Source organism: Jaculus jaculus, chromosome 4 (genome assembly GCF_020740685.1).
Source record: "Jaculus jaculus isolate mJacJac1 chromosome 4, mJacJac1.mat.Y.cur, whole genome shotgun sequence".
NCBI classification, from domain to species: Eukaryota; Metazoa; Chordata; class Mammalia; order Rodentia; family Dipodidae; genus Jaculus; species Jaculus jaculus.
Window position 1 is genome coordinate 28,455,289 of NC_059105.1, and position 24,040 is coordinate 28,479,328.

Here is a 24,040-nt window from a genome sequence, read left to right on the forward strand (position 1 = left end):
CTCAGTCTGAGCTAGAATGAGACCTTACCTTGGAAATAAATAAATAAATTTCCATATTTTTTTTTTCTAATCTCATGATAGACTTTAAATTGTTTCACAGCTTTCTGTGTGTCTAATAAGTCAGAAGTTGGGTTCAGGGACTCACTCACATTTAATCTCATTGGGGAAATCCAGGAAGTGATTTTATCCTTCATGAAGGACGCCCTGGTTTATTGTTGTCATGTAGAGCCTGCAGTGGTCTATTTCAGACTCTTAGTGAACAAGATTGTCTGTCACTTGTATCAGAGTAGACATGGGGTTAAATCCAAAAGGTAGATGCCATATGCAAGCCAGTTTTGTGTCATAGGTAAGGGATATTGTGCTTATAAAATCCCCAAATTAGCAAGGAGACTACTAAAACAACATTCCTTATATCAGGAAAAATGAAACTATATTGACATTCTAAAGCTGTTGAGTATAAATAATTATGAATAAAGTCCAGAATTAGAAAAAAACAAAACAAAACAGGGAGAAGTCTTGCAAAAATGCCATTAAGAATGATCGTCTAACAGTTTTTATAGTACTATGATATATTTATGTATAATACTTATTAAAATAAACATTATTTTAGAGACATGTTTTGTTTATAGGAAAATATCAAAAAATATAGTGAACCTATACTTCATATTGATCCCTCAATTATTAATATCCTAATATAGTACATTTATAACAATTCATGCTTCAATTTTCGTGAATAATTTTAAAAGGGAAATTTTCACTTACTAATTATAATGCTTGATAGAAACATGCTATCTGGTTATAGATGGAAAGTTTGTGTTCTCAAACCCATGAGGCTTCATCTAAGAGCCACGATTGATATTGATGGAGAGGTTTGTGAGAGGATTAGCTCATTCCCTGTAGTCCCCATGAATGAGATAGGTACCTTTATGAAAGGGTATTCTGAGAGATCCATCAGCCCCTCTCCCCTGTGAAGACACTCCACAAGCATGGTCAGCTGAAACCGGGAAGTGAGTTTTTACTACATTCTCAATCTGGCATTGCCTTTGGTAGGGTTTTGATTTTTAAAAATCCCCCCATATGAATCATGTATTCAAAGCTTTCCCAAGCTGTGGTGACCATGCAGAGCTGATGCACCATGATGATTCTTTTCCATCATTGGATAAGAATCAGGGACTTGTTGGAAAAGAGTCATGGCAGGCCTGCCCTTGAAGGATGTCTTGTCCTCACACTCTGTTTCTTGCTGTCAAGAGGTCAGCAGCATTCATCCACCATGCTCTTCCTCCAAGAAGTTGTCACCTGTCCATAAGCTTAAAAGTGATAGCGATAGCACAGCATGGACTGAAATGTCTCATATCATGAACCAAATTCACTCTTCCCTAACTGTTTTTCTCAAGCAGCATACCATCACAAAGCAAATAGATACTGAGAGGGTCTGAGTTCCTAATATCCAGAAATTTGAAAACAACTATTTCCTTTTATCAGGCAATCAGTGTGTATAGATTATGGCACCATCTGCAGCAGACTAAACAGACTGTGATAAAACCTTGAATCCAGTGTGTGTGTGTGTGTGTGTGTGTGTATTCATTACTTTTTACATAAAAGTTTCCCAGAATTGAATTAGTCCTGTAGCTTTATGCAAAAATGAGCAATTAAAACCATTTATTATGAATTCACTTTAAAATATATTTTTTGGGAAATCATTTTCCATTATTATCCTTTCTAAAGTTCAAATTTCTCTTTTATACCCTGAGGAAATGCATTTTACAGTTGATTCTTAAGTCCGCAGTGTCTGGCCTTGGGGGTCAGCCATAGCTTGCTAATGAGGAAGGTAGTCTGTTTCACACTGATCTTGTGCACTTCTTGTCTCAGACCTAGAAACTAAAATTTCTTTTTTGAGAAATCTAGATTTCTTTCAGTGTAATAAGACCATAGTCTGAAGGCTACATGGTACTTGAAGACTAAGTAATATTTCAAGTTTAGGCAATTGTTTCTTCTTCTTTAAGAATGTTTTTCATCACTATCATATACAGTAGTTGCTTCATCTCTGCACGCACAGGACACAAGTCCTGTTCATGCCCATCATGGCTTTCATAATTCTGTTATTCAGAATCATGTGTTGGCGCATGAGTATGTGTGTGGAAGTCAGAAGACAACCTATTTGTGTCCAGCTTTATGTGGAGCCTCAGGCGTCAAGCTTGTGGAATAAGCAATTTACCCACCAAGAAATCTTCCAAAACATAGCTTATACTATACTATAAGAGCAGGCCTTTTCTTTTTTTTTTTTTTGTACCTTTTTTTTATTTATTTATTTGAGAGCAACAGACACAGAGAGAAAGACAGATAAAGGGAGAGAGAGAGAATGGGCGCGCCAGGGCTTCCAGCCACTGCCAACAAACTCCAGACGTGTGCACCCCCTTGTGCATCTGGCTAACGTGGGACCTGGGGAACCAAGCCTCGAACTGGGGTCCATAAGCTTCATAGGCGAGTGCTTAACCGCTAAGCCATCTCTCCAGCCCAAGAGCAGACCTTTTCATTTGTGAATCCTTGGAACTGAAATAGGAAAGTCATTTTAATAAGATTTTAAAAAATCAATATATGTTGAATCTTGTAATATATATATAAATATATATATATATATATATATATATATATATATATATATATATATATATATATATGATGTCTTAAAAGATTTTACAGAGATAAAATTCCTACAAAGGGGAACAGAGGGAAATGTTTGCTGATGAGGTGTTTACTTAGTCCATTGTGTACACACACACACACACATACACACAGACAGACATATATACACAAACACATATGCACAAGGGCATATATCACTAAGAAGCCATATCAAAAGAAAAGTGTAAATTCTTTCTCAGAAATGTTAGAAAGTAACATATGACAGAATATAATATAAATTTATGATAAGGTAGATGTTGGATGCTTGAAATTTTAATCAAAGGTTTATGTTTGAAGAAACAAAGACAAAGTAGTTAGTAATTAAGTTATTATAAATCTTTCTCAGCTAGGCCCTCACATTTATTGACAATTTTTCTTAGACTAATATTTTAAATAACGAAATATTTGACCACTACAAGTAACTGTTCTCTATTTTTCATTGTTTTCTTGTTTCCCTACTGTATCTCCAGTACACTGAAAGTATTTCTCACATCCTAGGGAGACAAGAAATATTTTTGTTGTTGCTTATTTTTAAAATTTTATTTATTTATGTGTGTGTGTGCATGCAAGGGCCTCTTGACTCTGAAACTGAATGAGTATGCCATTTATTATTGTCATTGTTATTATTATTATTATTATTATTATTAAACATATTTCATATAGATACATCATGTGTTCTTCCTCATCCCTGTCCCCATTCCACTGGGGATGTTCCTTAGTGGGGTTGCAGGTATTCCACATGGGGTTGTGTTTTATGCATAGTGGGAGTAGCAGTCAGTTAATTTTGAGGGAGCAAATGCCTCTGAGCATGATCTCTCAACCTGTGGCTCTTACAGTCTTCCTGTCCCCTCTCCCACAAAATTTCCTGAGCCATGGTGGGTGCACTTTAAATCTATTTCAGTGATGAGCTCTCAGGAAATCTATGGATTTCCACTTTGGTAGGAGTTGAGTATCCTCAGGATCTGTCTTCATCACCCTGCTGATTATCAGGTTCAGCATGGAAGCAGCACTCTTGCACATTTACCCAATTCCTCTGTGGTTTCAGCTGTGGCTTGACTGAAGTGAGAGGGATACTTTATCTCCTTCAGTCTCATCTCCTTCTGAAAAAGAACAGATTCTCCAAGGGAGAGTAAAGTCAGCATAGTTTAAGTGGGATAAGCATGATTAGTTTAAGGAGAATTTGATGTATGTAACCCCTCTTTTAGCCAAAAGTAGTGAGAGCTTGACACTGGAGAACATAATCTTTGTCTCGATAGGATTCTGATCTGGATCCCAATTTCAGATACGGGTTCCTTTACACTGACTGTATCTCATAGCCAACCTGAAAGCTGTTGGTTACCTGCCAAGGCTGTGTGCCACTATTGCACTGGCATGTACATCCTGTTAGGGTGTTTGCTTTTGAGTATCTCTGACCTCTGGTTGCTCAGACTGTTGTTGGCTACTTTCCTTCCCAATGCCCATGTAGCCCTTTGGAACAGTAAATGACCTGAATGTCTTGGGACTGTCTTTCTTCTAAATTCCAGCCAGGTCTCTCCATGCTCTTTGTCAGCAGTACATTGTTTTCTTCAGAAATAAGACATTAGCCTTCATCTCAGGTGAGTAATCAAGTGCTATGTCAGAAAGCTATCTTGATTTGGGGACCTCCTAGGTCTCTCCAGCTCAGTGTGGGCAGCAAACAGTCTCTTTTACTAGGAGTTACAGGCCAGAGACAGATTTTTTTTTTTTTTTTATTTTAAGCTTAGGCTTCATCCCACCCTCTCCAGGGCCCTACTTTTCAGGTGCTCCCCCCTTATTCTTTTGAGGGTTATATATTTTAGGCTATCACCAAGGATAAAGGTTTCTATGGTACGAACTTATTTTGGATTTACTTTTGTGTTTATTTTCCTCCATCCTCTTTCCCTTCCCCCAATCACAAGAAATACTTTTAAACTAAGTAATTGGATGAATGAATAGTGAGGCTGGAAGCATGGATCCATTGGGATATTATTGTAGGCATAGAAGCCAAACATGCAATTTTTTAAGGATCTTCTGTGTGCCAGTAGTTTATAGATATTGCTTCTTCCAACTTATACAAAATTAGTCTTTCTTTTTTTATTTTTTATTTATTATTATTTATTTTTTATAAAGCCCAGCTTTAGTCACATTTCAACTGTGGAGTTATGCAGAGAATCTCAGTTGATCTGCTTTAAGAAACAGTTTGTAGGTATCAATCAAAATGCCTATTTAAAGACTATAGGAGAATAGGCACATTGGTGCCTATAGCCACTGCAAACAAACTCCAGATGCATGTTCTACCTTGTTTATCTTTCTTGGAAGTTTTCTGGAGTACTACATTTTAGTAGATTTTATCTTTAGAAATAGGTGATGCATGCTATCATTATTTTGATATATGCTATTGCTTTCCTAATATTTCTTATCCTGAAAGGATGTTAATATTTAAACAATTTTAATATTATTCTCAATAGAGGGAATAATTGTTACCATGTTTTGTTTTTTTTTTAAGAAATCACGTTTTGATCTTAAGAATGAGACATATCTGGGCTGGAAAGATGGCTTAGCAATAAGCACTTGCCTGTGAAGCCTAAGGACCCTGGTTTGAGGCTCAATTCCCTAGGACCCAAGTTAGCCAGATGCACAAGGGGGCCCACATGTCTGGAGTTCGTTTGCAGTGGTGGAGGCCCTGGCATGCCCATTATCTCTCTGTCTTTCTCTCTCTCTCTCTCTGCCTCTTTCTCTCTCTGTCTGTAGCTCTCAAATAAATAAATAAAAATAAAAATATTTTTTTAAAAAATGAGACATATCTTAGTGAGGATTATTTTGGTAATTGAATGTTCATAAATGCATTTTTTCTTTGTGTGTACCTTTGAGACAAATATTTCATGTTATATATTTTCTTCTATAAAACAGAAATAATATATAGTGATTTTATGGGTAGATATTAAACAGATAAAATCTGTTGCACATTGAACTATATGATAAATACCACTTAATATTTTTAGGAAAACAGATACTAAAAAGTTGGATGTTAGCATAAGGGTAAATAACTATGAGAAGCATTCTAATCTCTAGTCTACTTGATTGATGCTGTCCATGTTGTCTGGAGTTTTCCCATAGATGCCCTTACAACTCCTGCTCGGCATATTTGAATTAAACACAGAGTACCATAACTGAGATAGGAACCTGTTCTCACTGGACATGATTAGAGAAAGTATTTGTTCTTCATAAATTAATTAAGCATTTTGTTTTGTGTTGTATGACCAAATATTTAGACAGATATTAAAGTGTATCTTGGCATCTTGTCAAATCCAAGCCTGATAATTTGACTCTCCTGTTCCCGAAATTGCTCATCCTTTTCATTTAAAAATAACAACAGACTAGTCACAGAGGCAGTCACCTCTAACTCTGCATCTTCAGCGGCCATTTCCCATATGCTTGTTATCAGAGGCAGCTGTCGTCAGACATCATTTCATGAAAGCTTGTTTTCCTCTTTTAAATTTTGAGTGGGGGGGGTGGCATCAGATCATATTTATAAAAGACCCCAGACATGAAACTGTACTCTCAATTATAAATTAAAATGGTATGAAACAATTTTTCTTTATACTCTGGTGATTCTCAGTTGTTTTGGAAATAGAAATCATGTGTTTTTTTTTTTTTTTTTTACATGCTATATATTATACAAAAGGATATGGAACACACCATCGGCTTCTCTGTTTGCACATTTGATCACCAGTTGGCGGTACCATGGCAAAGCCTCTAGGAAGTAGAGCTCAGCTAGAGGAAGTGAGACTCTGGAAAACCAGACATTGAATTATAGCCTATCTTAGCCTGAATTCTTCCTGCTTTATGGTCCTTGGGATGTCACAAGTCACACTGCAAGCAGGCTCTTGCAGTACAGATGGAGTCTAAGCCATCACACATTCCCTACAACCATGGACTCTCTATACCCTCCATTCTTGAACCAGAATAAAGTACTACTCACTTATGTTGCTTTTGTCAGTTATTCTGTCATAGTGACAAGAAAAAATAATGGGTGCAATATGACATAGAAGCAACCCAAAGAAGAAAAGTTAGACTTAGGAATCAAAATAACCACGTGGTGGCACACACCTTTAATCCCAGCACTTGGGAAGCAGAGGTAGGAGGATTGCTGCGAGTTCGAGACCAGCCAGATTACATAGTGAGTTCCAGGTCAGCCTGAGCTAGAGTGAAACTCTACCTCAAAAAAAAAAAAAAAAAAAAAAAACAAAAACAAAACAAAACTTATCTGGAGGGAATACTGTGATCCAAGATTTTGTTTAAGAAACCATTAGATAGTTTTTTGTTATGTCAGCAAAAATATGTAACATAAAAGTCTTTTAAAGGAGGGAAGGTTTATTTTGTCTTATGGTTTCGCTCTGTGGTCTCTGCACATGCCTTTGAACCAATGTCCTTTCTTTGTTTAAAAAGAAAACATTTACTTAGTTATTTATTGAAGAAAGAGATAAAGGGAAAGAGAGAGATGGTGATAGAGAAGGGTGCAGATAGACTGAAGGCATTAGGGCCTTCAACCACTGCAAATGAACTCCATATACATGCACCACCTTGTGCATCTGGCTTACATGAGTACTAGGTAATCAAACCTGGGTTCTAAGACTATGCAGGTAAACACCTCAATGGCTAGGCCATCTCTCTAGTCCTAATTTCCTTTTCTTTTAAGGACACCAGTCACATCAGATTAGACCCCATCACAATGATCTCAGTTTCATGTAGACATCTCTTTCATGACTGATCTCTATATACAGCCACACAGTAAATTGCTGGGAACTAATGCATCATATGTGTTTGAGAGGTGGGTCATAACTCAAGATAGATTGACTCCACACATTCATATAATGTATTATACCAGTTACATAATTAATGTTAATTTCAAATAATTCTTGCATATTATTTACCACTCCTATACTCTACATGTGTGAAAATATTGTATAATTTTATTAATAATAAGATGCTGAAGTTAATCACTTTTATATTCAATACTTAAGTATTTGGTAAGCATTTGTGCTGCATACAGAAAAGTCAAATAAGGTTGCAATACATGTGCAGGTCAATAAGTAATGGAGTCAAAAATCAACCCAAAATTAGTCAGATTGAAACACACAACTTGGTTCCTCTGGTTTCTCAGTTGAATGGTAGTACTATATAAAAAGTGTATTTGGTTTGAGTTCTATTCAAATCTAAACAAAACTTTATTCAAACTATTATTTAATTATGTGCTATGTTAATTTCCAAGTACTTTTGTGCTTTTGCATATATATGTACCATGGCTAATCACAGATAAAATTTGATTCCACAGTTCATTGGAACTTAATGTACATGTCTGAAATAAAAATGTTAATTTAATACAATACTTTCAATAATTATAAAATAGTTAAAGGTACGTTTTAAATTCAAGTTTAAAAATACACATTTACTAAATCAAATAAATAATTTATATCTAAATAAGAAATGTTTAGTAGTATAATTGTTTTCAATATTGTTATAAATTTGAGGGGCTGATATGATTATATAAATGGATTTTACACATGCTCATTTCTTAATTTTTTTTTTTTTTTTAATTTTTCAAGGTAGGGTCTCACTCTAGCCCCGGCCAACCTGAAATTCCCTATGGAGTCTCAGGGTGGCCTCAAAATCACAGTGATTCTCCTACCTCTGCCTCCCAAGTGCTGGGAGTAAAAGCATGTGCCACCACATGCAGCCCACATGCTCATATTTTAATTTGTATAATCTATTTTGAACTTTTTTATTGAAAGTAAATTTAGAAGAGATTTTGCATAAAGAAGGATTCATGGATAGATGAACAACCAAACCAGGAAAGGTTCAAAGAATTTCAGCCAGTGAACTGAGCAGATGGCAACTTGAGATGGAAGAAGGAAGTGACATAGAATATCAGCTTGATGGGTTACAACTCTGCATTGGTTTATTTGGCCATAGTGTGATGAGGTGTTTGCCTTATGGGCATGTCTAATAAGTTGGTACCTTATGCTTGGCTGAGCTCAGTTTCCAATGTTTAGTTACATTTAGTTGCTTTTGAGAGAATAAAATCTTAGTTGCAGTTAGTTTTCATAATGTTTATCATTTGCTATGTGGGGACGTAACTTAATATATAATTTAACACACATTAGTATAAGTTAGTGATTTACTCTAGAAAAAGATCAAGAGATAGATAAAAGACATGAAGGGTGTCTGTCAAGACCTCTCCCCAGTGCCCAGGAAACTATGAAAACAGAGGAAAGATGGCTATTTCTGGAAGGGTGAGGAGCATGCTTCTTTGTGTCAATAGTATGAAGGTGTTCACTGCTGAAACATCACAGATGGGGTTGAATGCTAGCTTAGAGACCAATGGTGAATGAATGGCTGACAGATTGTTAGAGTCTTGGCTGCATTAACCCCAGAGACTGGCTGATTGTGGCTAAATGTGAGCAGTTTTACTGGGATGACTTGGATCAAACTTTCTGACCCTTCAGAGCTATTTCATACTGTGTATAGTGAGCAAGAATCCTAACCTACTGCAGTCAGGTACATGACATTTCACATTACTCTATTTTCCCTAATCTAATTAGATCAGACTTTGATTCACTGCTTGTCAGAGTTGTCTAAGCATTGGCGTTTCAAGCAGTGGAAATCTGAAGCAAAACACAGTATCACTATGAGCAGAAGGAATAGGAAATGTTTGTTGTAAGCTCATTAACTTTTTCTGGTGAAATTCTTAGTATTATTTCATACTTAAGAATGTTACCTGCTTTAGATATTTTGATGTGTGATAGGAGGGACAGGGGCAGAAATTAATGGCCTTGGGAAAGTTAATAGAAAGCATTACTGATACAGAAGCTACAGTGTGCTACTGCATTTGTCACCCTCTAAGAACATACACATTCTGCAGCCATCAACAGAGGAGGGGACTACCTACCCCTTCCTTTGTTCTACTCCCTGAGACTGGAGTTTTCTGTTCACTGCTCTTCTTTGTAACACCACAGAGTGATTTAACTTCAACTCTGTTCACCAAATTAATCACTGTTACGTTTGTGGAGTACCTGACACATGGGATATACTAGTGTCCTTTATGGGCAATATCTAATTGGGTAGGAGTGCATGAGACATAGCAGTCTAATAATTTAGAATTACCTTGGCCAGTCACAGATATTTTAATAAAAGTACACTGAAATAACAAGCATTTGCAAGAGATGCTTACATTAAGGAACAATAGAAAACATGATCTGATGCATAATTTAAGAAGAAAACAATGTCAATAAAATAAATTTGTGGACACTCAGCCAAGAACACATATGCAATGGATTTATTTTTCAAATTTACTTATTTATGTATTTACTTGTGTGTGTGTGAGAGAGAGAGACAGAGAGAGAAAGAGAGAGAGAGAAACAGAGAGAGAGAGGGAGGGAATGGAAGATTGGCCCATGGCCCCACAAATAAACTCCGGAGGAATGTGCCACCATGCATCTGGCTTTCTGTGAGAGCTGTACAATGCAACCTGGACTGGCAGGCTTTGCCCCCAAGTTCCTTTAAACACGGAGCCATCTGCCTAGCTCCTGTTATAGGTGTTATTTTTGTTGTTGTTGTTTTGTTTTGAAATTAAGAACTTAAACTTATTGAAGTTTAGCAACTTGATTGAGTTTTGTTATTATTCTTGTTGCTATTTTTGTTTCTGCTTTTCAAGGTAGGGCCTCACACTTGTCCAGGCTACTCATGAATTCACTGTGTAGACTCAGGCTGGCCTCAAAGTCACAGTGATCCTCCTATCTCTGCATCCTGTGTGCTGGGATTAAAGACATACACCACCATGCACATGGTAGATGTGCATCACCTTGATTGAGTTTTACATATCTAGTAAGGAGAGACTAGATTCTGAGGCCCAGTTGAGTTGTAGGCAAGTACACATGTTTTCAGCATACTTGTCCATCAAATCCATATATTTAAATTTTGTTGTTATTTTCATTTGAAAAGTGTACAGACTGTAAAAATGTTTTGCTATGTAATTTCTTTACATGGGTAACGGAGGAACACTGAGTAACTGACATGATCAAATGACATGATCACATTGCCTTATCAGATAGAGTAACCCTTGAGATGGAGAGATGCTTAAGCAGTTAAGGTGCTTTCTTGCAAAGCCAAAGAACCCAAGTTTCGTTCCCCAGGACCCACATAAGCCAGATGCACAGGGTCGCACATGGGTCTAGAGTTCGTTTGCAGTGGCTGGAGACCCTAGAGCTCCAATTCTCTTTCTCTGTCTCTCTCCCTTTCTCTTTCCCTGTCAAATAAATAAATAAAAATAAAAACATGTAAAAAATAGAGCTACACTTAATTTACTTCGAGTTATCAGTAGTCATTTTATCCAGATTGGCCAAAATTAGTTAAACCATATTATTGACTCTTTTTACAAATTGAAGAAAGCCTACTACCATTAGGGTATTGGTATTTTATTTGTATTTATTTTAACTGTGGTATTCATTGACGTTTCCTTTTGTGATATGTCAAAATAAGTTTTCATAGAAAAAGTTTATGGGTATTTAAAAATAAGACTATCAATAGTAGAATATAGAAAGCAAGTCAAAGTCAAGGCAAATAAGATAAGAAAATAGATTTAGAATTTATATTTTTCTTCTGTAATTTTTGAAGATTTTTTTTTTTTATTTCTAAGAACTCTTCTACAAATAAAAATCTAATACAATATATTTTTGGTTGAGGGATTTGTGACCAGTTTCTTTGTTTTGTTTTTCTTGTTGTTTACCTGGTATCTCTAGAAAGGAGGAAAGAATGTAATGGAGGTGAAGAAGACCTTTGCCATTTTCCTGGAGTCATTGTTGCACTTCTTATGAATGGCATTCTTCAAAGTGAATTACCCTGTGCATTCTCAGCATTAACGTATTACAATGTCTATACTTCACATAGCAAACAGATGTTTGTTGAACTAGCTTTTAAATTATACACACTGTTGTGGTAAACTTTGCATTACTGGGATGTATGTACAAACCAGACACAGTCTATGAGAGGAACAGGATTCATTTGAAGCTTATAGAACCAGAGGAAGTTTTATAGTGGCAAAAAAGAGGAAAACCTGGCAGCCAAACAACAGAGAAGCCAGGAAGGGTTCTGGCATTCTGAATACTTTCGGGCTGGGATTCAGGTCAGCCTCAGAACCATCTTAGGGCTGGACCCCAGGACCAAACCAAAGAGACACTTACTACAGCCATCAGCTGGAGATCTAACTTACAAGCTTTAATAAACTTCTGAATCTGTTGGGGGACATACATTCAAACTATCACATACACTATTTTACATGATCTGTGTCATAAGCAGAATGGATAATCAAAAAGACTCAATTTGAGCATTGAACTCTCACCTAGAACAGCTAACATCTCCAGTTCCCACTTCTCTCTATGGGAATTGGTATTGTTTTTCATCTGACTCTCTGTTAACAAAGGGTTTCTAAGAAGAATTTAGCACCAACTCTGAAATGAGAAATACACACTTTACAAAGCACTCAATTCAAATATAAGTGTACTAATATATGAATGCAGGTATACTCATATTTTCCTTCTTGACGCTAATTTCTTGGACCTCCCCTTTTGTATTAGTTTTCTATATGGCCAGTCATATTTAGCACACATGCTATACCTCTTAATGATTGCAGGTTATTTTCAGATTCAGCTAATGTGTGGTACAGAGGCAATTTTCTGCTTCTAATACTGAAAAATTGCTCATAACATGATATCCTTGATCAAAAATCTCTTCTTTGAGTTTTCTTCATCCTTGGTCTCTTGACTAGCATCACTAATGTGCCCCTCTATACTAGAAAAAAATAAGTTTTTTTAATAATAATATAATATAATAATAAATAATTTTTGCTAATATTAGTCACTACGTTGGGGTTCGGAGGAATGTTAGGAGGATTAGTGATGTTATTATGTATCCTAAGCAAAATATTGGAGACTGTAAACCAAATAGAGACTGTTAAACATTTTATTCTTCCATTCTTACAGATACAAATTTGTAACGATTTGGATGGTCAGGAACAATATAAGAACTGGTAAACTCTTTACAAATAGGTAGCATGGGAAGCAATGGTCCCAGCAAGAAGCCTCAACTCCCCAGTTTGGCACTACCTGTGAGAGTTCTTACATGCATGCCAGTAGAAAAATCTATGCCACACATGTAGTTTCTGTATGCTCTTCCTCAAAACTTCTGTGCTTGAAGCACCCGAACTTCCTGCACATGTGTGAATCTTGGTGGCACAGTCTGCTGGCAGCAAGGAGAAAACTGAGAAAGATGAACTCGAAGCATTAGTTGGGAGTATGGTATTGTGTAGGAATCCACAATACTTAGAGAATTTTGTGGAAAGAGGAACATCCAAACTCCAGACTAATATTTTCCTTGAAGCCACAGACTGTAGGTTAATGAAGAATATAGCCATAGAAAAAACACAGTGGTCAAGATATACATTGAAATATCATGAATTAATTTATTTTTTAAAATGATCACTTCAAGGTTGAAATAAAAAGCAAATAATATATGATAGAGAATGGTTAAGTCATATCATCACATCTCAGTACTAGCACATCATTCACTCCTTTTGAGGTTACTAATACCCAAGATACTATGTGTGTTATATATTACATTAAAACCCATCTGTACATTTCTTCAAAATCACTTTGGTTTTGGAAAACATATTGAATATATGCATAAAAGTTCACTGAATTTCTGCCAGATATTGTAGGTGTTTTGGTACACACCTTTAATCCCAGCATGTGGGAGACAGAGGTAGGAACATCATCATGAGTTTGAGGCCACCCTGAGACTACAGAGTGAATTTCAGGTCAGCCTAACCTAGAGTCAGACCCTACCTTGAAAAGCCAAAAAAAAAAAAAAAAAAAAAAAAAAAATCTGAAGAATTTCTAGACATTCTAAAAGTAGAATAGTGGGAATCACATTTGTATTAATGGAGGGTCAAAGATGACCTTAATAGTTCCTTCTGTCTAGATACCAAAAGAGATGTCTTGACATTTGCAGTGGGGTTTCTAAAGATTCAGGAAATGCCTTGAACCCTAAACACTATGGTCTGTGTGCACTTTTAATCAAAGAACTGAATAACATAAGACTGAGAAGGGTAACTATTAAATTATTATGTTTATTGAGGGAAATACAGAACCAAGGAAAGGGAAGCATGTGGCTAGAGATCCCACTTGAAGGGCTTGGAAAAACTGTGGAGAGAAAAGAAAGATCAAAGACCTGCCATGAGGGGAGTTGGAGCAGGTAAAGAGCCATGTGGAAAGTAAATGTTCAGGGGCTCTGCCCATGTTGGATTGGGCTGAGTAGGAACTCACCAGCAGGTGGAAGTTCAGGAAAAGTCAGGCAACAGAGAGAACAGGTCCTCCTCTCACAAACACATTGCTCACCTTGTGGGGGTGGGCCCCACCATCCCAGTTAGGTAAGTCAGAGGGATAAGTGGTTAAGTAGGGCTAGGGGCTGTGTCAGGAAGAGGCTAGCCTTGACACCAAGTTCTGGGGGCTAAGCATGACCAACTATAATGCTTAAATCCTAGATAAGGCCTTCCTTCCAGGAGGGGCCCAGGTGGTTTGTGGAAAACAGGACTGCGGAAGAGATAAGATATCAGGTGGAACTTAGATCTCCCTTCAAGGCTAGGTCCAAAGACATTCTTGTTTCTTAATTTCAAGGGCCCAGTCATTATAACTGCTTAAAAGAGCTACCTGACTCCCTGCTCAAGTTGAAATGACCAAGGTTGCTGGAAGTGGTAGAAAAATATAGGAATTCAGTTTTTGATAAGAATATCTAAAAATTATATGAGATATCTAAGTTATATCTAAGTTTATCAAGTAGACAGGTAGATGTTTGAATCTGGGCTTAAGGGACAGTAGAGAGGTGAAAGTTTTAATATAAACAGACAAATTAACAAGGAACTGAATACTTAATTTAAATAGTATAAAACCTTCCAGTACTTATATACCAGCATGTATGCTCATAATGATTATGATAATCATGGTCATTTTACTGAAAAACTAACTTTAGTTGCAACTCAAAGCTATTTTTATGATAGTGGTTTGCATTAAATTGCCTCATGAAACTTCAAGTAATTAACTTATAGATGACTAAATTTATATATTAGGTAATAAACTTGATGGTTGGAAATAATTTAGACATGAAAACTAGATTTTAATATACATAGCATGTGAATAGGTTCTCCAGAGAGGTTAAATAAACAGCTTTAAACACAAACATATCTATGTAAAATCTGCCCAAATGTCCACAAACTGATGTAGTTTGACTTTACTTTATTAAGCTTGACAGTTTGCATTCTTTTGTGACAGTTAATTGATGGCTCTTTCTTTATCTTGTTAAAATCAGTGAATGAGAGCTTTACTTCTTCAACTATATTCAAATCTCAGCTATGAAAAATATTTTATCATAAACACATTCATTACTTCTTATACGAAATGCACTTTGTACTTGCAAAGAATATAACCCTTTAGTATTCTGTATTATTATAAAATATGAATACAAATATATGATTGGAGATTAGCATATTGATTTAAAAGGTGATGCTAGAGTTAAATGACTAAGAATTATCTAAATTATGATATGTACACATTTGAAACTTCAATCTTTTAAAACAGACTATCATGCTTTTCAGTCTATTCGAGAAGTCACCGGCTACGTGTTAGTGGCTCTGAACCAGTTCCGTTACCTGCCGCTGGAGAACTTACGCATTATTCGTGGTACAAAACTGTATGAAGATCGGTATGCTTTGGCAATATTCCTAAACTACAGAAAAGATGGAAACTTTGGACTTCAAGAACTAGGATTAAAGAACCTGACAGGTAAGAAAGTGTATCAAAGATAGCACATACACATTTTTTATCATTATAATACCACCAACCCACATGCAAATGTGAGTTTGCTTTAGTATGTTTTGCAACCAGCAACCCTGCAAGGCTTTTGAGAGTCTGCTCTTTATTCATTTTATAAGGAATGATGTACCCATGATGCCTTTGCTTTTATGTGCGGATTTTATAAGTGCAGTTAAAGGATACGAAATACTGTATCTCAGCCGAACAGAAGTAGACGCTAAGGAAATGCTCAGCGAGTGAAAACAGAGATAGGGAGCGGGGTTTCAGCATGCAGTTTTGTGGTCTCAGGTGAACAGTGGACCATATCATCAAATCTCTTCAGTAACACTGCAGCGTTCACTCCTGTTAGAACTTAGTGATACCCTAGATGTTATATCTGGCTCAACTAATCTTTAGAATTTTGCACAATCACCTTGGTTTTGGAAAAAAATATCAAATTTATTCAGTTTCAATTTCTCCTGGTTAGCAGTTCACTGAATGATATCAGTGTTTTTTTTTTTTTCCTCAGATTGCTTCAGTTTCACTGCTGATATTTTCTCAAAGATTCAAAATGCATGATTCTAGCCACCTAAAATTGTCATCTTGCCACAAAGAAAACTTCACAAGAATCAATATTTTTTAGTGAACATTTACCGTTGTTCAGAAAGACTCTGATGGAAAGCTTTTGGAAATGAAGTTCCTATATCTGAATTTTGGCTATAATCAAAATCTGCTAATTAGAACTTCATACTTACCAATGGGATAAAGAAACCCAAGTTTTTAATGTGACACACATACTGGATTTGAATATATAGTAATTTTACATGTAATCCAAGTCCATTCAGTGACGTTTCTTGATGTGAAAAATTAAATATTGTAGGGGTTTCCCTTAAGACATGGTTAGCATTAAGAAGTTATTTTATTTTTTAGTATCTATACACAGTGTACATTTGACATAGGATTTAGAGTTAGAAATTGTTTCACATCAGCCAAACATGTGAGATAAAATTGGGAAATTTTGGGTAAAGAAAGGAATGTTAATCATGTTGGTTTTTAGAACATGATTGCTTTAGAATTGATGAAATGATAGAAATGCAAATTGTTCAGAATTTTTTTCATCAACATTTTTTCTTCTCCTTTTGTCCAATATACTTTCCTACTGAAAAATAGCATTTTTTACTAAATTGCTACTTACTTATAAATAATGATAGGCAGAAGAACTCTGTAAATAAAATGTGTAGAGAAAAACTGAGTAATTGAAATTAGCAATCTAAAAATAATGCAATCCTGCTAAAACTTGAATAAGAAGTATGTGATTTTTTTAATGATTTTTTTCAATGATTATATTAAGGAAAAAATGAATAACTTTTTTCCCCAAAGTTTATATAGTACTTGAATCCTCTGATTAGTCTATACAATGTGCTATTTCAAATTTTCTGCATATAAATATGGTCTTTAAATAGTTCTCACATATATTTCCACATTTAAGGTAAGTGCTACCAAAATATTAACAAACATTATTTAGCAAAATGGTGGCATATAAACATATGTATTAATTGAGACAAAAATTGCTATTTAACATTTTCTGATATAATACTTATTTCAAAAGTATTCTGTACTTGAATAGAGGATAATACTTTATGGTTATAGAAATGGACAGTCATTAACTAAAAGCTTGCTTTTCAGGGAAATTTATGTGTAGAGAATTACTATTAATATGCTTTCAGAATGATAACTGAAAATATATGTAATGACATGAATTGTAGGAAAATCAAAATAATTTGGACATTTTTTCCAGATATCTGACTAACTAGCTTTAAAAAATGTTTTATTAATTTATTTTTATTTATTTCAAAGATAGAAAGAGGCAGATATATAGAAAGGGGATGGGCCCACCAGGACCTTCAGCCACTGTAAATGCACTCCAGATGCATATGCCACCTTGTGCATTTGGCTTACATGGGTCATGGGGAATTAAACCTGGGTCCTTTGGTTTCATAAGTAACTAAGCCATCTCTCCAGCCCCTTACTAGCTTTATAATCATATATCAAAAATTTTCTCATAATCCAGAATTTTAGATAACTTTATCAATATAACTTCACAGTAACCATGATTATGTTGGTGTGCATGAAATTTTAGGGAATCAGAAAATATCTAATTATTTCTATGATATATTTGGGATAAGTTTGCTGTGCTTTGAAGTGTTAATCAGTCTGAGTAACCAGGTTAAAACAAGAAGCTAATATTGCAGGTTTCTTAGGGTAACATTGTTTTTATGCTTTGGAAAGACATTTGTTTTATGTTGCTTGTGTGTTACATAAAATAAGGGTTAATTTTTTTATGAGGACCATCATATATGACCAATGGTTGGATGCTCATTGATCATATGTAATTACTTCCCCAGTTAAACATTATTTTTGTCAATACCTTATTTTTATTTCTTTATTTATTTGAAAGATGGAGAGAGGAAGATTCAAAGAGGCAGATACAGAGAGAATGGGCATGCTACTGCCTCCAGCCACTGCAAATGAACTCCAGATGCAGTGGATGCAGATGCCATCTTGTGCATCTGGCTTACATGGGCCCTGAATAATTGAACCTGGGTCCTTTGGCTTTGTAGGCAAATGCCTTAAATGTTAAGCAATCTTTCTAGCCCTATTGTCTTAATGTTTTATTATTATTATTGTTATTATTATTATTTTCTTTCTGTTGAACATTCTTAGTCAGCTTGCTGGTCACCAAGAGCAGTGTGTGGATTAAGACACAAGTTAGCTATCTCGGTTAAGTATATGTAAAGATAAGAATGCACATTTCTTGAACTGCTGCCACTCACATTTGCATGATGGGTTATGAGTAGGTGAGGTAGAATAAAGAAGATACAGCTTACCTGGTATAGTCTTGGCATCCTGGGTCTGCTGTTAACACTAGCTCATCATTTTCTGATGACCAGGACCTTTGATCAGAATGCTCCTGCAGGAATGTATCCACTCCTTTTGAAAGCATGCATGAGGGACGTTCCCCCACTTCATCAAGGGAACATGTGCATGAGTGGAGAAGACTCAATCACTCATGTGTTGTTGTGCTTCTTCTTGATGACTCCCAAACATGTTGTCTTGCTATAGTCTAAATTTCTACAAATTCATGTACATAGTCTGACCAAAGTCTAGAAGGAGTTTCTTTGTATGAGACATAATGCTACTGAAGTTTTCTCTCGTGCGTAATGTGTACATTCCTTTCACTAGTAACTGTGACAGATAATATCAATCCACTCACACATAATATTTTGGATAGTAAAAAATCATAAAGTAACACCTAAGTTTATAACTCTTCTATTTAAGTTCCCACAGATAATGGCTAGGTGCAATCATCTAAGTCTAGGGCTGGGGAGATTGCTCAGTGGGCATAGCACCTTTGGTGCAACTGTGAGGACTGAAGTGAGGATCCTAGGTACCCACATGCATGTTGTGTGTGTGTGCATGTATAGACACACACACACACACACACATTCATGCACAATGTGTTTTATTTTTAATCCCAGTGCTGTGAAAAGAGAAGTAATATCCCCATGACAAGCTGGGAAGCTAAACTAGCCAAAATTTGTGAGCTTTGGATTCAAATGAGAGACTGTCTGATAAAGTAAGGTGGAATGACACTCAATATCAACTACTGGCCTCCATACATGGGCATTCATTCATTCATGCACACATGTACCCACATACATGCAATCATACATGCATGCACGCCATACAGACAAAATAACCTATGTATAAGCTTAATACACTATAAAGATGCTCCTTACACCAGATTTTACTATAAATCTTAAATTTCATTTGATCAAGTAGAATATCTTCTGAGTTAGGCAAGTTAGGGTGATAAATAAATACAATTTATATTTTTCATATATTAGCTTCATCCTCTACAAATCATCAGTCTAGCTTATTCATGTATTTTGCCTATATCTAAATTTTATGGGTAATATAACCATTTTTAACTGCATTTTGAGGGATAATCTTATAATTAGATTATGTTGTCTAAAGCGCACAAGGTTATCAATTAAAATACTGCATCAAAATAATGTAGTATTTTTGCATTAAAGTGCTATGTAAGAAACAGACCAACATGCTTATATCTTTTTAAAATGTCAGGATTTATTGAATACTTAGAAGTTTACAAGCTATGGCAGTTTTGATGACAAAAATATACTAGATACTCCCATTTTACTTCTTTGCCCTGGAAGAGGCAAATCAAAGTTCCATTATTTTAACCTTAATTACAAGATATCAGTGCAGAGACTTCTGAATTTCTATCAGTTTCCCAGCTCTGGTACCTGAGGCCCCTTTGAAAGTCTTCACAGCTACAAAAGACTCAGAAGGCGCTGCTGCCTATGCTGGCTGTGGGCCTGGGGTCAGGTGCAGGGAAAGAGCTGAAAGCAAGGTAGGATAGCTGCAGATCTAGATGAATGATGGAAAATAGGTCCAGATGGTGGAACTGAAAGATAGGCAGATGACAATTGAGTAGGTCATGTCAGCACCACGGGCAAAGCCGAGCTCATGCCTCTGAGATAATCCTGAGCTATTAAGGACTGTCACCATCGGAGTGTTAGGTGTCCAATTCTAGGGTCAGGGTGAGGGAGTCACAATCTTTCCTCAGTATGATGGGTCTAATAAGTACTTGGGCCTGATTTTTATGATATGCTATTAATATACCCCTGTGCACTTACCGTTTCAATTTACCCCAGTAGACTTATGAGGTGGCACCCGTTCTGCCCTCATTAATGACTCATTGATCAGTCTGTGCTTCATGGTTTTAGGGACAGATGATATTTTTTCATAAGGTATATAGTCATTCTCTACACTCAAAGAGAAATCAAATGCTGCTTGTTATATGGAGCACCATAGTCTGCAGACCAAGTCTGCAGAACCATTGTTTTACACAATATGGGGTAAGTTAGAGGGCACAGTCAGATCTCAATACTTTTAGTATTTAGAATATTTAATCATCATTTATTTTTTTAAAAAATAAATATTTTATTTCTTTATTGAGGGAGAGAGAATGGGAACACCAGGGCCTCTAGTTACTGCAGATAAACTCCTGATGTGTTTGCCACCTTATGCATCTGACTTTTGTGGTTACTAGGCAATAGAACCTGGGTCCTTAGGATTTGCAGGCAAGTGCTTCAATGGCTATAGCACTGCTCCAGCCCCTCATTTCTTTTTAAATATTTATTTACAAGTGAGAGGGAAAGATGGGAGATACAGAACGAGAATGAATAGGTGCACAAGGGCGTCTGGATTTACATGGATACTGAGAAAATGAACCTGGGCTGTCAGGCTTTGCAAGAAAGCACCTTTAACCTCTGAACCATCTCTCCAACCCCCTTAATGCCCCTTTAATTATTAAGTAATGGTCATGTACATAACCTAATGTGGAAATGGACAGGCCACCTGTGAATGACTTTGTATTACAAAAAGCATGGGTATGGTATAATAGAAAGGAATCTCAGTTTAAATATGTGATAATCATCTACTACTTCATACCTGGATGTGTCCATGACTCAGAATCTTGAAAACTGTGAAGAAAATTTTATACTGTGGAGTTGTTATGGGTGTTAACCAAATAAAGAAGAGAACTGTCCACCTCAGCACCTTACTCAGATGATGCTTGGAAAATTATAGCTTTGCTTCCTAGTCTTTCTTTGTTGTTTAGCTTTCCTTTGTATAAAGATGTCGAAAAATATATATATTCTGCCTTCTTTTGCATATTCACATAGATTTCTGTATCTTCACTGGGGCTTTGGATGTGACCTCATTAGATCAGAAGATACTCCAGTGTTTAGTGCCTTTTCTAATACTACATTGAACTGTTTTCTGTGTAAGATCTGCTTCTCTGGCAGGAACAAGCCTGAAGCTAGACTTTGTCTACTTGAAGAAGTGACTGCTACCTCACAGCACTTAATCTGCTAGGGTTTCTGCCATGCTCATGTTACCCCAGCCCTTCATTTCACACCTCCATCATCATGCTGCATCCTACATTGGCCCTTACATTTGTCTTGATCTAGACAAGAGGCATATTCTTTCCAAGCTCCTCTTCTGACACTAGAGTAGCTCAGCATTCTTCACCTATTCTGAGGATGGCCTTAGGAAAGGGTTAGTGGGTTCAACCAGGCTAGTTCAGGGATTGTCGATTAAAAAATCTTGACAAATTCTACTAATATTTACATTAATTATATGATCTACTCAGCATATTCTATGTATGCAGAAACAATGTTATAACAAACCTCCCAGTTTAAGAATGTACTTACTATTTGGAATTGAATAGATCAAATATTTATTAATTCATTGTTAATTTATAGAGAACATTGCATGAATCACAGAGAATCAGTAAGGAGAGTGGCAGTTTCTTAAGAAGGAGTCAATTTTTAGATTAACTCTATAATTTGTGGAAGTGATACTTCAATCAATGTTCTTAAAAGTAATTTTCTTGTCACATCAGATAGCATGTATTGACTGGAAGGAAAAACCCCAATGATCTATTTATATCTGTAGATAAAATAGTCACATATATTTGAAAATAGGAAATGTAATTATGGGATCGAAGGTTTGTAATGGCTGTTTTAGTAATTTTTCCTGGACTTATTCTCAGCTTCAGCAAGCTAATGAATTTATAGAGAGGAATGGGAGGCGAATGAGAGTTTTTCCTTTTGTTGCACTGAAAATTAATGAATAAAAATATCTGTAGATAAATACTTCTTGTGTTGAGGTCAGGTGGGTGGACTGTCCAGAGAAGCAAATCATTCTTTTTTTTTTTTGTCTCAGTTGATAAAATAGAGGCTGATTTCTGTAATTACCCTAAATGGAATATTTTTCTGTTAATTTTTCATTGTAATCAGTCCATAATTCTCTGTCATTTCTATTCTCTCTAACATATACTTAAAAGTACTTTTATATAACATGTATTCTGTTTCTAGTCTTTAGAACATCAAACCATTAGTATTTAGAGTTGAGATCTCCTGTGCTCCTCTGTTTTGGTTTGTGTGTATGCATTAATATGGGTATGGGTGAACATGTGTGTGAACAAGAGTGGAATGTGTGGAAGCCAGAGCTTGACTTCAGTGTTCCTCCTTGATTGCTCCCCACCATATTTCTGAAGATAGATCTTTCACTGAACCAGGATCTTAGCAATTTCACTAGAATACCTATCCAAGTCCCATCTACCCTCTTGGTTGGGATAACAGGGTTACCCTACTACACCCATATTTTACATGGCTACTGGAAATATGAACTCAGGTCCTCATTTCTGAGCAGTACACACTTTCCCGGCTGAACCATCTTTCTAGTCCATTTTTTCCCATTTTGCTAATCAAATATGTGATACATATCAGAGATCACATAATTATTGAATTTTATACTTACAAGAAGCTTTCAGTTTCCTTTTAAAATTTGTTGCACACAACCCTATAAGGCTGACATGGCAAATATTTTTATTGGAATTAATTCTGTATCTACAGAAACCTACCCTAAGGTCCTGTGGGTTAATAAAGGCCATCATGTCCTAAAATCTGGAACTCTTTCCTTTCACTTTTATTATGTCACCACCAAGAAATGTTTAAGACAGTTTATCCAAGCAAGACCATAGCAAATGAAGTATTACATTGTCTGTAAATGTAAATAGTCCAATCTTAAAAATGAAAATAAATAAATAAATAAAAATAAAAGCAACCCTGAGAAGCTGGGCATGGTAGCACACACCTTAAATCCCAGGGAGTCAGAGGTAGGAAGATCCCCATGAGTTTGAGGTCACTCAGACTATATAGTGAATTTCAGGTCAGCCTGGACTAGAGTGAAACCCTATCTTGAAAAAAAGAAAAAAGAAAATAGAAAATAAACCCTTAGGCCTTACTTTAAAAAGAATTTGAGTATTATGTTTGCAAAATATTTGAGAATGTAATTACAAGTAGTAGACAAGAAAATACAAGCTGGATATGGTGACACATGTTTATACTTCCAACTCTAGGGAGGAAGAGACACCCAGAATGATCCCTGAAGGTTATACTCAAGCTAATCTAGCTGACTATCCAGTAATAGAACCTGACTCCAAAAAGGAGAATATTGCCTCATTAATGACACCAACTTTGTGTTGCTGGGATGGGCTTCCAACCCAGGCACAAATATGGGAGGAAGGAATATTTATTGAAGCTTACAGGTCCAGGGGAGGTTCCATAATGGCAGGAGAAGCTGGCCCCCTTTCACAGGTCCCCACAGGGAGAGAAGGAGCCACCAGCACCACAGCAAGCACACTCCAGGAGCCCCAGGCAGAGCTCAAGCGTTCTCCTTATCCTTTGACTGGAAATCAGACCCAGCCGCCAAGCAGTGACATCAGGTTGCCAGCTTGAATAAAACTCCTGAATCTATTGGGGAACATCTATCAAACTATCACAGTTGTCTTATTATTGCCACATACA

The 24,040-nt window shown here is 36.1% G+C and overlaps 1 protein-coding gene across 7 annotated transcripts in view; it reads left to right on the forward strand.

Annotated features, from left to right (window-relative positions):
- The window catches only part of Erbb4 (erb-b2 receptor tyrosine kinase 4), a 1,092,347-nt gene that overhangs the window by 547,419 nt on the left and 520,888 nt on the right, over positions 1 to 24,040 (forward strand). For all 7 annotated transcript variants that reach the window (XM_045146981.1, XM_045146983.1, XM_045146986.1 and 4 more), the window contains exon 3: positions 15,383 to 15,569. In XM_045146981.1, the coding sequence (XP_045002916.1) occupies positions 15,383 to 15,569 (187 nt within the window). The remainder of the gene's footprint in view (positions 1 to 15,382; positions 15,570 to 24,040) is intronic.